At 46.7% G+C, this 16,664-nt stretch overlaps 1 protein-coding gene across 2 annotated transcripts in view; it reads left to right on the top strand.

Moving 5' to 3' along the window:
- The window catches only part of FNDC1 (fibronectin type III domain containing 1), a 96,097-nt gene that overhangs the window by 23,181 nt on the left and 56,252 nt on the right, over window positions 1-16,664 (top strand). The window contains exons 1-3 of one of the 2 annotated variants that reach the window (XM_007111972.4): window positions 1,301-1,599; window positions 3,931-4,017; window positions 4,443-4,511. The exons of the other annotated variant lie outside the window; for it this stretch is intronic. Coding sequence (XP_007112034.2) covers window positions 1,452-1,599; window positions 3,931-4,017; window positions 4,443-4,511 — 304 coding nt within the window. The 5' untranslated portion in view covers window positions 1,301-1,451. Of the gene's footprint in view, window positions 1-1,300; window positions 1,600-3,930; window positions 4,018-4,442; window positions 4,512-16,664 lie in introns of those variants that run through there. 2 annotated transcript variants of the gene reach the window in all.

Here is a 16,664-nt window from a genome sequence, read left to right as displayed (position 1 = left end):
AATTATGGCAGAGTCACCATGACTGCTAATTTTAAATATCCAGAAACTCACTAGTGTGCTATCTTTATTGTCTCCTCAACTCAGAATTTCCCCGATGGTTTTAAGCTTCTTGTCTATGCTTTCTCCCATCTCGGGTTTACAGGACCCTCACCTCTGACATTGCGGAAGGAATGCTTTCTGGGGTCTGGTCCGTGCTCATCTTCTGACACTGTGTTTTTGTCTCCAAAGTGGACATTCTTTCTTTAGTGCCTCGAAAATTATTATATTCATACTCTATTTTTTCATTCCTTGAACTTCTTTAGTGGGGGTCCCAGGAGTTCTCTCCTTTTATCATTTTTACTCCTGAGGCAGCAGGGTAATTTGGGGAAGAATAAGTGATATATGTTAGAATCAGCCATACTTATTTTGTTCAGAATCTTCATTAGTGTTTCAGTCACATACTAACCAATCTATATGTTATCACGAAACACTCCTTTTCCCCTTTCTTCTTCTATGAGAGTCTAAATTCATTTTTCTTAATGTTACTAAGTTTAAATGTTTCTGGGTTTTTAAGATTACTTCCCCCCACCCCCGAGAATGCCTTGCATCATTGAATAATCAGTTTCAGATCCAGATTTGCCCCAGAATTGACTCTTGCGTGAATATTAGCATCTGTTTATATTATGTTGCATTGCAATATCGTTTACATTATGAGCTGAGATGTTTTGTTTGACAAAATATTATGTTTCATTTTGGTTATTTTTGAAAATCAAGAACACGCTTTTGCAACTTCATAACTGGAGATAAAAATGTGCTTCTTAATAATTTGTCCTTCCTCTTCTGGGACAAAATATGGAAACATTTAAATTAGCTACATGCAGATAAAACCAGCGTGTTACCTCTCTTTCAAGGTGTTGATCTTGGTTTGTTTTCTTTGTGGAAACGAATGATTCTGTTATCTCACTTTGGATACAATGGAAATTCTTCCTGATCATGAGAGTTTTATTTTATTCTTCTCAAGAGTTGTTTGAAAGATTGTCCAGCTGTACCATGGAAAATCCTAAGAATTTATTTAATACATGAATGCTTCTGGAGAGCATGTCAAATTACTATTTTGTTAATCTTGCACTAGCAAGGCAACGTGATCAAGCTGGAGAACACCTAGAGTTTATTTTGATTTGTCTTACTTTTAGCTTAAATTTACCACCCACTGTGCCCTGAAATACATAAAAGCTTGTGGGTTTGGTATGTCTGTTTTGCTGTCGCACTGTAATGATGTCCAAATGTGACAGTACTTTAAAGTCTTCAGGATCAGACAGATTGAAAGTCATTTGCTCTTTTGCTAACCGTGTCAGAGAACGTTGGAAAAAATTCGATTTCCCAATCCGCCCTTCCCGTGAGTTGATAGTTGCGCTGTTTGCCTAGCTGACCACCCACTGAAGCCAAGGCATGTGAAACTGCTGTCCACTAAAATGGGCCTGAAAGTCACGTGGGACCCACCCAAAGATGCTACCGGTAGACTCGTGGAGCATTACAACATTGCCTATGGGAAGTCACTGAAAAGTCTTAAATACATCAAGGTGAATGCGGAGACACACTCCTTCCTTATTGAGGATGTGGGTAAGTGACACTCTGGTCTTGTTCCCGGTCAGAACTAACTGTACACCTACATTCTCCTTCCATTCTCAGGGTGACTATTTGTGGGACAGAAATGGTACCCAGTGGTTCTTTGGGGAGGGACAGCCAAGGTCCAGGGGCTATTAAGCAACCGCCTTCATCTTGCCCATGGGCTTCCTCAACCTGCATTTGAAGTCCAGTGTTCCTGGATGTCTCTCCAAATTGATGTAGGAGACAATTTTTAGTTTCTGGATGTGCTTTTGGAAAATACGTTGACCCTTTTTTATCTCAGAGGAACTTGACAACTGGACAAGTCTGTAGCCTGATCTTGAGATTTCTAATTTATAAACCATTTTATAATTAGGGATGACTCAAGTAATATGTCCCTGTAGGGGTGTGTGATGTGTCATGCTTTGCCACATGTGGTTCAAAGGTATAACATTTCTCGCCATTAGATTTGATTCTGGAAGTTTGGGGTATTTAGCATTTTGCCTAAATATATTCCTTTATAAGTGCAGGTGTAGGTGGTTTTGAACTTAGGCTTTGAGCTGCCTCCAGTGGATCCTCTATCTTCTGCTTTTTTGGTCCCACTGGCCTGAAACCCTGTTTATTCTACAGTCATCTCATGGTCCCACCTTAAGTTGGGTCACAGGAAGTAACAGAAGTCAGCACCTGTGACAACCAGGTTCCCCGCCGGCCACGTTAGCGTTCCGCTGCCTTCCTTCAGTGGATCAAAACCAGCTCGTGGCTTCTTAGTTTCCTGGTCACCATCCAGTACACTTACTCCTTCTCCACCTCCTGCATTGTGATATTAAGCTTTCTGGGTAGCAGAGCAGAAAGTGCACGGAGGGGAGACAAAGAGGGACAGATTCCCGTCTTCGTGGTTCCAGCGAAACATACGTTTCACTGGATCTGAATCTCCTCCACGTCACTAGGGCCCCACAGAGTCCTACTGTGAGGTTAAATGGAGTTTCTGTGCCACCAAAGTCACGAGCAGCGTCACATTTTCTTGCTCAGCCCTTGGGTTGTTAGGGTTGCTGCAGAGAAGAAAAACATGCAGAAAGAAAGCCCTAGAACTCACTGCAAACTGAGAGTGTCTCCCCAGCATCTTTCTGATGAGTTAACTGAACAGAATCAGAGACACGTTGATGAAATTTCTTTGAAATACGAGTAAGCTCAGAGTGAAGAGAGAAACCAGGCCTGGCGAAGCCTGGTTTTGCTTTTTGTCTGAACCTAGAGCATTTCCCAGTTAGTCCGGCAGGTCGTGCCAAACCCTCAATGCCACCGGGCCCTGCCATGGTCAGACAGAAGGCGGGCCAGTCTTGAGCATAGCAGGCGTCCCAGATGTGTGGCTGCCCCTGGGCCTCTGGCTTGAGAACTGAAGTTTTGTGAAAGGAATGCTCCTCACTTTGAGCAATGCAATTAACGTTATTGCCTTTGACAGAGCTCTTACCTCTCCAACCCTTCATGCCCTCAAGTGCCCACAGACTTTCATCTCTTCAAGGAATTGGCACCTTCACTTACCTTTCATAAGATAATAATTCATTTGGAGGAAAACCAGCACTACTAGACGTTTTACTTTTTGAAGCTGCAAGTTCAGGGTACCCTCCATTTGTAAAACGGTGTCTGGGTTTCCTTTTGCGTCCCAGCAACTTCAGGATCTCAGCCAAAGAGACCTTCGCTATGTGTCCTTGACCTGTAGATGCATGTCAAAAAGTGAAGCCCAATTATTTCAAGCTTAGCGTATCCAAGATCCCAGGAAATGTTTTTCTAGACATTTGTTGAAATAGTCAAAGATAGCATGTACACATAGTAAGGGAAATATTTTATTATGAAAAGAGGAAAATTCCATGTAGCTTTATTTACTGCAATGAAGATTTCCCATGCACTAAATTTTATGAGTTACACTGAAATTTTCACACTATTTTTTGGAGGTTGCCATTTGGAGTTTCCATTGGGAAATATTCTTTGTAGTTACTAACACTGTGGGTTAAACCAGTTATCTAGTGGACAGTGCATGCCTGTTTCCTACATTGATTTCACATTAAAAAAACGCAAAAGCTTTTCTTGTTGACTGTTCATGAATCCAGGTTTATTACACATGTCATGTACTTTGTATTAAATAAATTTTGTGTTGTTTGGGTCAGGTGTGCTTCAGTTGCCTGGGATGAATGTCAGTGATTTTGATTAAAGAAAAGAGAGAAAGTTATAGTTAGACTGGTCACTTAATTCAGATTTTTATATTTGGTTATAACTGGTATAAGGAAGACGGTGACTTAAATTGTCATTCTTGGAGATGTGAAACGGTGGCTTGATATAAACCATATGTTTCAGAGCCGGGGGTAGTGTACTTTGTGCTGGTTACTGCAGAAAACAACAGTGGAGTGAGCCGTCCAGTTTACAGAGCTGAAAGCCTGCCTGGTAAGTCTTAACTAGAATTGGAGGCTGTATTTTTGTGCCTTAGATTGGGAGATCCTTTGCTTCATCAGGTCAATACAAATCTAGAATCATTAAAGAGTTCCCAAACAAGAAATTTTTAGACTTGTATGGCAAGCTGAAAGATTGAAAACTAGGAGAGATGTATCCCTTCTTTTAAAATAATTTCGATGTAGGTTATTAGCGTTTTGTCTTAAATTTCGGAGTACTCATTAGAGTAAACTATGTATAAAAGACCAAAAATGTGTGTTGTCCATACAGGTTAGGGGCCTAGTCACTCGTATGGCCTGAGCAGATCCTTTGGAAGATTGTTGAAGAGACTGTTGAAATATGCGTTTAGGGATGCGCTGAAATGTGGACAATCCAACAGTCCTCCTTTCTAACTATCAAGTTACATTTTCCTAATTTAGGAGGTGAATGGATCAAGATTGATGGTTTTCCCATTAAGGGTCCCGGACCATTTAATGAAACCGTCACAGGTACTCTTTGCTCATTTGGTTCATGTCTTCACTGAAGCACCATCTCAAAAGAGGGCTGTGCTTCTGTCACACACACACGTGCTCACAAACCTTCATTTGGTTTCCATCGCTAAACTAACACACGTGCTGCACAGTTCTGGTCTATCTGCTCTGCGCCGGATGGACCAGACTGCAGCCAGCGTTGCTCGCTCCTCACTGCTCTCTCATGTGCTGGTGTGGGGGCATGTCTTCGTCTACATCTGGGGATGCTGTTGAGCTGTTAACAGGCAAATATGGTGGTTGAGATGGCAGTCCTGGCCCGATGAGGATATTTACAGCTCTTCTACCTGTGGATGCAGAAATGAATGGGGCCCGCCAAACGGTGGCTCTTATTGGCTAATATGCTGCATCAAGACTTCCTCTCTTTTCTTATCCATGGGATATTTTGTGATATGTTAGATAACCTGCCTTCCACCTCTGCTCCATATTTGTATGTATGTGTGTTTTATCATTTGGATGTTGACGTTGTCCGGCCATATTGTTTTACTTGTTGAGAGAAGTGTTGACATTTCCTGTGTGCTTCATGAATATATTTGATTAATGGTTAAACGCTAATGCAAAATGAAAGCAGTTATTTCAGAGTGTGGTTGGGTGATATCCCAAAGGCAGTGTGGCAAGGAGCAAGCAGTGTTTTTAAATACATCAATCTGGTATTGTTGTTGAGAGGAAGGTGAGTATGTGGAAACCAACGACCCTAATCTGCTTCTCAGGTCAGATTTGATGGGTGTAGGCAGTTTTCAAAGTCTGCTTTATACAAAAAGGGAGTGGAAGAACAAAACAACCAGAAAAGGACACTGGATTTCTAGGAAAGGTGATATGTTCTTGTTTAAATACATCGGATGTGAGGGGATGTAGTGGCGATGTCTTATAGGTGATTGGAGATGAGGGCCTGAAAGCTGGAAGAGAGAAGCAAGAGGTAGGCGTGGGTTTAGGAGTCATGCTGTAGAGTGAGAACTAAAGTAGGGAGAGTGATGAGTGGGTGAGAATTAGGAGAGACAAGAGTAGAAGCCAAGGATCAAACCTTGGAAGACATTGACAGTAAAAGAGTCAAGAAGGTAGTACACATAGAAAATGTGCAAAATAGGAAAGGACGTTTATTCAGAGGTTGTCTTCCCCTAAAGATACACATGTAAACATTCACAGGCACACATAAACCTTTTACTGACAGATTACTGTGCCTTGTATTTGAATTTTATACTTTGTATTTTATTTTTTTATTTTTATTTTTTTTTGCGGTACGCTGGCCTCTCACCGTTGTGGCCTCTCCCGTTGCGGAGCACAGGTTCCGGACGCGCAGGCTCAGCGGCCATGGCTCACGGGCCCGGCCGCTCCGCGGCATGTGGGATCTTCCCGGACCGGGGCACGAACCCGTGTCCACTGCATCGGCAGGCGGACTCTCAACCACTGCGCCACCAGGGAAGCCCGTATACTTTGTATTTTAAATAACCATTTTATTTTTATCATCTTCCTGATAGAGTTTTCTGAATGGCAGTTTTAGAATAAGTAATTTTCTTTTTCTTCAGTAGTTAATTTCTTATGCCTTCTTTAATAGAAACAGGTGTGTGTGTGAGAGTGGGTGTGTGTGTCCTTTCTGAGTAAGCACACGTGACAGAAACCCTGGGAATTGGGAACCACAGACAGTCATGCCCCAGCTCACTCTTGGTTTTACGGACTGTGAGATCCTTTAACCTCTCTCTGCAGGAGCCTCTGTAGGCCCTAGATGCCAAAGAATGCTCTGCTATAATACATAACACTGTTTTGCCATACATTATGTTAAAAAAGATGCTGGAAGAAATTGCTGGCCAAAACCTTTTGCAGTATATGATATAAAGCAGAACTTTAAAAAAATGCATATCCAGAATGCACAGATTTGGTTACAGTGCTCCAGAAAAAAATTACATTTCATTGTTAATGAAAATTTAAAAAAATAATTGATGAGAAATTAGCAATAAGGGATCAACATGCATCTGTACCTTTTTAAATATGGCCTGGAAAATATGCTATGCTATTGTTCTGAGGAAATTGTTAATATATGATAATCCTGTTAAACAAAAGAAGTACTACTCTGAATTCCAGGTATCTTCATGCAAAGGAAGGGATTTGTCCTAGAAACGCAGACATTAGCATCTGCACCTGGTGTGAGGCCCCAAGGGTTGGCTCTAGTGCTTTTTGATCAGTAATACCTCACGTTCTTCCGGTGTTTATTTGAAACCAGAGGAAAATCCGTTCTTTTATTCTGCTGGAAACAGTGGTTTCAGTTCAGATTTCAGAAGGCCTCCTTTGCTGGCTGGAATCTATCTTGACCTCATTGTCTTTACTTAAAAATAGGACTTTAATTATTTAATTAATTCATTCAGGGCCTGCGGCTTTCCAGGCAGAGTTCTGGGTGCAAAAGACACAATAGTGAATAGGATAGAAAAGGGCCTTAATGGCCTTAATGAAGACTATATTCTAGTGGGAAAGAAAGACAATAAACCTGTAAGCAAAAAGTAATACATACAACCTGTATGAGTTTGGTAGGGATGCGATAACAAAATATCACTGCCTGGTTACCTTAAACAATAGATATTTATTTTCTCACAGTTCTAGAGTCTAGAAGTCCAAGATTCCTGAGGTGTCAGCAGATTTGATTTCTCCTGAGGTGTCAGCAGATTTGTCTTTCTCTTTGGCTTATCTTCCCTCTGTGGGCATGCATCCTTGGTATCTTTGTGTGTCCAAATTTCTGCTCCTTCTAAGGACACCAGTCAGATGGGATTAGGGCCACCTTAGTAATAACCTCATTTTAACTTGATCACTTCTTAATAGGCCCAGTCTCCAAACACAGTCACATTCTGAGGTAACTAGGGTTTAGGTCTTAAACATAAAAATTTGGGGGGGTGGGGAGACACAAAATTTAGTCTGTAACATAATCATAAATTCTTTGAAAAACCAACAGCACTGTGAAATAGAACAAGCAGGGTGGCGGAGCCTGGGAGGTGCCGATAAGATGGCTGAGACCCTATGGGGACTGTCTGAGAAGCCACAAGAGGGCAGGAAAAACGTGCAGGGAGTCCTGGAGGTGGGCTGGACCTGAGTGATTCTCAGATGGTCACTCAAGCAAACGTGGACACTCAGGACTCAGAAAATGATAGGACTAAGCAAAAATGCAACTCTAGGGCAGAAGTTTAGACTTCCTCTTTGGGTAGCTCATCTCATATCTTTTTGTTAGAAAGTGTTCTTCGTATGTAAATGTAAAATCTCTCCTGTTGAGATGTAAACCCATCTCCCTTTGTTTTGTCCCCAGGGAAGAGATGTTGCAAGTCCCTTCACACATCGGAATCCTATTATTTAGCTTTCCTGCAGACTTTTCTGAAGTTGTTTTAGCTTTTTTCCTGTGACGGGATCTGGGTAATCTGCTCTGTGCAGAACCAGGCGCTGGGAGTCAAAATGAGGACCACGGTCCAGGACGAGGACCACGGTCACCTCTGCTTCCAGCCAGCCCAGGGACCCAGAGGGCAATTCATCTGCTTTCACTAGCTCTTCCTCTGGGAAATTTTAGCTCTCAGTAGGATCCCATGTATTTTTTAATAATGTTATGGTTTTCAAACGAGACATAAAATAAAAGTCGGATTTATGCCTCATATTTTCTTTACATTATACTTAGTTCATGAAGCTTACTACTTTTTTTTTTTTTTTTTTTTTCAGTTCAATTATAGCTCAGACCCAAGTTCAGCACACAGTTCACGATTCTCTTAGGCCATCTTCAACCAACACTGACTGGCATGATACCCGTGGTGCAGCCGTTCCTTTCCTTATCACAGTCGCCCCCTGACCCTCAGGTTGCTCCCTGAATCCAGAGAGCCTGAGGGCACTTGGTTCACTGGGCGCCTGGCCACGCCTACGTCCTGGACTGCATCCACCTCCGTGACAGTGGTCCATTTGATAGTCTCACTCCCGTCCCTTAAGATGAAGTTGCTCCCCTCCACAATCTAGAATCATGAAATTCCCCATCATCTCACTTCTTCAGTGCTCTCATGTCAGAAGCTTGTTTCGGATCCAATCAAGCTTTGGGTCTGTAGACCCTTCCCCTTTCCAGAGTCCAGAAGCCGTCTCCTGGCTCATTTCTTGCTTAGTTTATCTGGGTCCCCAGCATTTCAACCGCACTCTTTTGTCAGCATGGCCATGCCAGACACCCCCCTCCCCCCAGCTCTCTGGTTTTCCCTCCTGCGTGAGCCTTGTGGGAGAAATAAAGAGCTAAGCTGATATGCATTGTGACAGCTTCTTATAGCTGGTTTTCTAACTTCATCTGGGCCCTCGGCTCTGCTAGGCAATTATTTGGCCTTACTCAGTTTCCTTTCTTTCTCCCACAGTGGCTAGTCCAAAATTTGGCCACTTTCTTCAGGCTCCTCCCCCCGCCTGCCTTCCTCTCACTTCTAGCAAGTAACTTTGTTTCCTGCCTCCCTGGGAAGTAAAGGTCATCAGGGTGACATCTCTTGTCTTCCCCCTCTTGACTTCTAAGCCTTCACGGCTCCCTTCCCTCCTCGTGGCTCTGAGGAAAGGTTGCTGTTCTCTTTAAGGCTGACTTCAGACACGTAAAGCTTCTTTGCTTGCGTGGTTAGACCCGAGGGCTGTTCTGGGGTTGGATTCAGCTTTGGAGCCTCCCCTCCCCCATAGGAACTGGCTCAAAAGCTGATTTGAACAGGTGTCAAATTATGTGACACTGAAACAGTGAAACTATGAAACCCTGAAAACCAAAGCATGGCTTCTTTCCTTTCTTGCCTGGCACTCCTTTCATAGGAAATGTCTGTGGACATATCAGGAAGCCATGCCCCGAGCATGCGTTTTGGTCTTTTCTATCAGTAGTTCATCGAAAAGAGCATCCATCTCCAGGTACATTTGCTTGCTAGTTTGTTTATATATAGAGGTGACTGATGTGGAATTTGAAAATTCTAACCCACTGTCTTGAGATGTGCTCCTTCCCTAATCTCTTAACTTAGAGCATAATTAATCCATCAAACCGTAATCATCTCCACTGCACACGCCTGCAGCCCAGACTCCGGCTCAGCCAACAGTGAGAGCTGTGATCTTCGGAGCCCCTCAGCCATACAATGATGGGGCTCCCCAGGAAGGCTCCAGGCTCTGTTCTAAGAACCTCCTCAGGTTCTAAGCTTCCTTCTGAGGTTCTAGGGTTCCTTTCAGCTTTGAAATTTCATGAATAAACGACACCCAGGCACTTGGAATGAGTGATCCTAAGCTTTGCAAGCAGTTGGGAAACATTCCCGAGAAATGGCTGTTTGCCTTGGTCTCCACCCTACTTGCAGCGTCTGAGGTCAGCAAATCCAGGAAGCCTGTTAGCCAAGGAAGAAACACTGAATTACAGTTTCTGGTTGTTGGGTTTGTGACCGAATACACGAAGGTGCCCAGGATAAAGAACTGTCTCCAGTGATACAGTGGAAGTGCTGCCCTCCCCTTCTCTGGATGCAAATGGCAGGCATTCTGCCAAATGAGCCAAGGAGACGGTCGTGTTCACTCACTTAAACTGATGTGCGTGTGTATGACTCTGGGAAAGAGGAGCCTGTGTGGTACAGCAATAGGCGAACCACAGACAGCACTGCCGTCCTGGGCGGTCGTCAGATAATCCTGGAGCCAGATCCTGGGGCTGCTGAGTGTTGGACTTGAGCTGTAAGTGTAGCCCAGTTCAAACTTTTTAATTCTGAATCAAAGACTGTCCTCTTTGCACACACTGGTTTCAATTTAACAATTCTTTGGCCCACAGGGAATTAATAATGTCTGTGACATTATATTTTCAGTAGCTCTCTCATGCAATTATTCGTGTTTTTGTAAGCGTGCAATTCACAGGGCAGACCTGGTTTGTGGTTCCTGGCCTGCATGGTGAGCTCTTCCGGGGCGGGGCAAAATGATTTACTCATCTTTGTATCTCCAGAGCCTGGGCCAAGCGCATAGTATGTGCTCAAGAAATGTTTGTTGAGTGAAATAAATTTGGAGGCTGCTTCTGTTCCAACCTGTGCTCTGGAGGAGTGTCAGGAGGTCGGGTGCCCCCGTCTCGTTTAGCTGCTGACTCTGGAGCTGGCCCCGGGCAGGCCACTTTGTGTCACTTTGTGGTGCCGTCATTCGTCAGAGATCCTAGTTCTTGCGCCCTGTTTCTTGGGGGGGCCTGGGGGACGGGTGGCATTGAATGCATTTGGAGATTGGAGTTCCTCAGGGCTGGCTGCTCTGGGAAGACACAGTCAGATCCACCTGCTGTGAGGTTACCTCTCTTCACGTTCATCCTGGGGCTCAGGTCTCTTTATGTGAGTGCCTGCTTCAAAGCCGCCTCTCACATCAGAATGTGGCTAGACTTCACCAACCTCAGAGGCTGTTCTTTAATCATAAAAAGTAGGCAGTGGAGGCTTGTGTGCAGAGCTGTTGAACGTCATTTAGCTAGACGTTCTTGGGTGGGAACTCGGGAGTTTTAGCCCCAACAAGAATGCCGTGGGAAGGACTCAGCGCCGGCCGCCTGCCGGGAAGAGGCAGCCGTGGTGAGCAGCCTTCCAGGACAGCAGGGCTGAAACCCACATTTGGCGGTGTTTCATCTCCATGTCTACACTGATGAGTGTAAATATCTGTGCACAGATTTTCCCTTCAGTGAATTGTTAGGAAACGAGCGACTGTGAGAGAGGCCCTTTCCTCCGTTGGAAGGGCGCTTATTTCAGAGGCTGATGAGTGGCTGCTTCGAGTGGGCGGGGCAGGGGCTGTGCACAGCTGGGGACATGAACTGTCCCCACTGTCCCCACGTGTGTGGCCTTGAATGGAATGTCGGCCGACCTTGCCGTCAAGTCTTAGAGGAACCTGCAGTAGTTAATGAACCTACCGGCCCGATAAGGCCAGCATCTTGGGGGCTGGATGCCACTTTCTGACTGCGTATCTGTCACCGGCTTTTCTTTCGATGCCTGAGTGAAGAAGAGGGTGGGAGGGGCAGTGATGTCACTGAAGAGGGTTGCAGCTTCTTATATAGGCTCCCTGCAAAGGAAGATGTCAGTCCTGAAAGAAAGCACTTTCTTTTCTCAGTTGTCACCCTATTCATATATTGTAACTGGATCTTTCATTTGCAAATGGCATGTTGGATAGCGCTAAAAATGGAAATAATGAATAGCCGTGCAACAGAAAAAGGTCTTTCATACCCAGAAGACAACTCTATTGCTGAGTATCCTACTCCCAGATGAAACAAATGCAGAAGAGCTTTAGACTAAAGCAAACCAAACCAAAAAAAAAGCTTTGAATAATTTTTCTTAGGATTTTTAACACCCCTTCCTCTTAGCTTACATCGACCAGCAGGCTCTGTGTCCTCTGTGGGGTGAGGACATTTCAGCCGTTAAGGCGCTCAGGAGAGGATGATTGCTTCCTTTGCTTTCTGTGGCCCTCTTGAGTCCTCAGGAAGCGTGGCTGAACACTGAAGCACCACCAGATGGGTCCAGCAGACGCTTCTAACGATGTGCTTTCACATCCCTCACGGAGGAAGCTTTGCAGCGGGTCGCCCGCAGGAGCTCCCCATCCTTCCTTCCACCCTGAGTCAGCTGAGGCTGGGCCAGGGATGGGGAGCGGGTGAGCTGGGCCCAGGCAAGGGCTCACCCTAGGCCCCGGTGCAGGTGGCCGAGCACGTCGGCAACTGTGTCACCGTTCCAGGCTTGTAGTTGAGCCACCGCCCCGGGTAGGACGCAGAGACCTTAGCTCTGCCTTCGTGGCGGTGGAGAAAAATTATTGGCTTAACGTAGCGAGAGACGCCCCTCAAAGGGCTTATGATCTGTAAGACTGAGGGATGCGTCCATGCAAACAGTTATAGGACTGCTGATTTCTTGTTCTGGTAGTAGGGCACGGCATCATCGCCCGCTTGTGCAGAGTTTGCCTGTGTCGTTAACGTGCTGCTGGCTGCCATCATGGGGCGACCTGGCCTTCGCAGCCTCAGTCCTGTGCGGTGACATTGATGGTGTAATTTTCACTGATGTGCACAGCGCCGCTGGGGTCAGAGTCAGACACTGACTGACATTTTTGGATGACATCCTGAAGCTACTGACATACCGGTCATTCTTGGGGCTTCTCAAACTGGGTTCTCAGAACTCGGGAGAACGTGGCACTGCCAGGGGTCCAGGAGGGCATGAGATAAACGACGCAGATCCGACGGGAAGTGGTTTCTTGATGGCCGGTCGTTTAAAATGTTATTTTTGACTTTAAAACAAACACCAAAATATTGTAGAGTAGTCTATAAAATTCAGATGCAATTTTGAGATAAAACCGAGATTGGGGCTAAATTGCCATGCTCCAGGCTTCTGGGGATTGAGCTCATTTTCTTTGCTGTTACATAAACCTTGGTGAAGCGTTTGAGGAGCTCTGTTCAGTGGTAAAGTGAGCCAGCACTTTTGTGAAACAAACAGCCAGACAAAACAACATGGCTGGAATGGAGTGGTCCCGGGTTGGCTGAAGCATTTGCTTTGTTTCTGAGACAGTCCTGCTGGATTTTGAGGACCCCACTGGGGGCACAGATGCTGGCAGCCTTGTGCCAGCCTGTGGGGTTGGCCTCTGACTGCACCGTCCCTTTCTGTACCCCATGTTGAGTAGGATTCCCTGTGGCTTCCTCATCTGGTGACAGCCTGGCTGTCCCCGCATGATCCTAGGAAGCAGGAAAGAGGAGTCTCTGTGAAACCTGGACAGGGCGCGGCAGAAGTCTTAAACTGAGGGCGCTTAGGTTTGTCTGTATTAAAAGTAGTTTTAAATGCTTTATAAGAGGCTTTCCCAATCCTTAACATTATTCGTAGTTGGCATTGATTCGCTCCGGGGAGATCAAGGTTTTTTGGGTTTTCTTTTTTCTTTCGAGACCTTCTCTCTTCTCCCAACCCCTCAAAAAGCAGCAGCGATGGACTGACCCCAGGCGATGGTTTCGGGGTGCCGTTCTGGTGTCTCTGAAGGACGTTGAGATTCTCCCCTTGGTGTCCACAGAGCCTCCCGGGCTGAGTCAGGCAGCCAGGCCATTGGGGTAGCTGACCAAGTACTTGGCTCTTCGTCAGATGGTCGCTCCTCGGAGACGGAAACACGGGTGAATGTAAGACAAGAGCGCGATGAGTGGATTCTGACGGAACAAATGGACCCGCCTCTCCTGGAGAGCAGCCAGGCCCTTGGGAAGGAACGTAGCTGGCATCTTCTGAAGCAGGGGTACTCACGGCATGAAAATCTTAGATGGTGATGTCTGGCTCTGCAGACCAGCCCTTCACCAGAGGTGTCTGTGAAGCACCAAGGGGGACCTCGTCCCGGACGCGCGCCACGCTTATGCCACAGCGCGCTGCCGGCGGCGCCAACGCTGCAGCCACCGCAGGTTTCGGGATAACAGAGCAGAGAGCCAGGGCTACAGCTCCGACAGGCCTGGGTTCCGGTGCCAGCTTAGTGCCTCTTGCTGCCCGGCTTCAAGAGTCCCCCTTAATCTTTCTGAGCCTCAGGTTTAGTGTCTGTCAGTGGGGTGTTTATTGGGTTATTGGGAGGATGCTTGTCAAATGTCGTACCTGGTGGGGACCCGGTAGATTAGGAAGGCTGGTGACGCTCTGACAGACACTCTCCTAAAATGAAGCCGTGAGATTTCCTTTCTCCTGGTTAACTAGCTGGGCCTGTCCAAACAGACAACAAGGCGGTGCATCGTTAGACGTGCTGAGGTCCTGCAGAGCTTTGGGACTCATCAGAGGTGTCGCAGGAGGGTTACGTGTCAGAATTCAGCCAGGAAGAGGGAGCCCTTGGCAGACAGAGGCCGTGAGGTGTTGCTGGTCTGCCCCGTGTCGGGGGGCGGGGGGGGGGACCCAGACTCAGAGTGAGGGCAGCAAAGCGCGTGTCTGTCTCCTCCGGCTGAGGCAGCGCATGTCAGCCCCTCTCAGGCATCTTCCCTCCCCCTCTGCTGCCCCCTCTCCTCTTCCTAATCATGCTTATCCATCCAAAGCACTTACAAGCTCTGGAATCTCACCCAGACACATAGACGTGGGAGGGAGGCGTGTTTTCACAAGCCCTCAGGTGATCTGATGCACAGTGCGGCCTGAGGACGGTGCCTTGCGGGCCCTCAGACCAGTGTCCCTGGTGGCCCTGAGGTCTAGCTGCTTGGGGAGGGCGGGGAGGCTGCCTGGGGCAGAGGCTGGGCGAGTGGGAGGCCAGCGAGCACCCCGGGATGAGGATAAGGACCGTCTTCTCAAAGCTTGGACGCCAGCACAGAGGGAGTCAGGTTGGTCCTTAAGTGGGACAGGACCCCTTACTCTGCGAAGCTCTAGACCGAGTGGTCCCTCACGTTCTCCTGGAAAACGAGGATGTCCTGCAGGCCGAGGCCAGGCCAGGGAAAGCGGTGCCAGACAGCAGTGGCCGTGCACCTTCATGCCAACGAAGAGGAGGGACCCGCTCCCAGTGACGGGTAACTGAGATGCTGCCAAGGACAGCGAGAACAGTGCTTTCTATTTGTGGTGCAAAAAAAGTCACCCGGATGGAGACAGCCTCATATTCGTAGAGGCTGTGGCAATTAGTCCATCTCTTTTGCTCACGTCTGGTCCTTTGGAGCCCAGTTTTTTAGTGCCCGCTGTGTGTCAGGCATCACGAAAAGCTTTGCGATACACCCACGGCTCACTTTCTGGAAGGAGCCACCCACCCATCCACTGAATCTGATAAGTGGGCGATTTCATTTTTATCACGACCACAGACACAACAGGCACTTAATGTGCGCTTGACAGATGCCAGTACGATGTGAAATGCTTTACGCGGATTCAGTTGCAAAACCCAGTGTGCTAGACACCAGTTTACAGAGGAGGAAACTGAGGTTCGGGGAGGATTCTCAAAATCACACAGGCAGTGAGAGGTAGACTCAGATTCAGACCGCTACTTCTGAGCCTGTGGAAGCCCCATTCAGAAACGACACGTTTAACCAAGCATTGAATTGTAAATGGGCAAAGCGTCACGTTGAATTTTGGATTTTTTTTCTTTGTGATGAAAACAGATTTTAATTCCCTCCAATTTCAGAATACTTGCCAATTTGCACAGCTGGTGATACAAATCGGGAGAGACATTCTTCTATTTATTTATTTTTATACATTTATTTGTTTATGGCTGCGTTGGGTCTTCGTTGCCGCGCGCGGCCTTTCTCTGGTTGCGGCGAGCGGGGGCTGCTTTTCGTTGCGGTGCGCGGGCTTCTCATTGCTGTGGCTTCTCTTGTTGCAGAGCACGGGCCCTAGGTGCGCAGGCCTCAGTAGTTGCGGCGCAGGCCCCAGTAGTTGGGGCGCGTGGGCTCAGTAGCTGTGGCTCGCGGGCTCTACAGCGCAGGCTCAGTAGTTGTGGCGCATGGGCTTAGTTGCTCCGCGGCACGTGGGATCTTCCCGGACCAGGGCTAGAACCCGTGTCCCCTGCATCGGCAGGCGGATTCTTAACCACTGCGCCACCAGGGAAGTCCTGGGAGAGACGTCCTAATTGTGCCTGGCTTTTGGATACTTATCATAATCTACACGGTAATCGTTTCACCCAGCTGACCTGCCTAGTGTATGGTGTGTAATCACTGTAGGTCTTCTGTGATCGACCCGTTCCGTGCAACATCTACCTGGTTATGTGGTACCCAGAGCGATGGACGGAGTGTGTCCTGCCAAGTTTAAAATACACTCGGCACTAGTGGATGTGAACTTGACTCTACTCTTGGCAACCGTGACTTCCTGTTTTCAAGATAAAAGATTTACAGGGATTTATTAGAAAATTTTCAGAAGGCTTCTGTGAGGCTATCACATATGGCTTAGAGAAAACAGATAATCTCCTTGCAAGTGAATTTGAACCATATGAATAGTTTTTCTTCGTGTGCGCATCAGCTTAAAAGAGGACTCCCAGATGATCTATAAAAGATCTATAAAAGCTGTTGAAAGTATGTATCACCAGAATTTTAAAGGAAGGAAAATTTGAAAGTACTTGAAAAAAATTGTGGTTGGCTTTTCTAAACTCAGAGATTTGCAGGATGGAGGGCTGTGTGTTGAGGGGTGACATTGTCACCTCACTCTGGTTTCCAGTGACAGTGGCCTCTGCACAGTCTGGGGACAGTTGTCTGGGACAGTCTTGGGGGAGGGGCCTTCTCTGGTTCCTTAGCTA

This window comes from Physeter macrocephalus, chromosome 10, assembly GCF_002837175.3.
Source record: "Physeter macrocephalus isolate SW-GA chromosome 10, ASM283717v5, whole genome shotgun sequence".
In the NCBI taxonomy this organism is placed as follows: domain Eukaryota; kingdom Metazoa; phylum Chordata; class Mammalia; order Artiodactyla; family Physeteridae; genus Physeter; species Physeter macrocephalus.
Note: the sequence above shows the minus strand (reverse complement) of the source record. Positions and strands in the feature narration are given on the sequence as shown.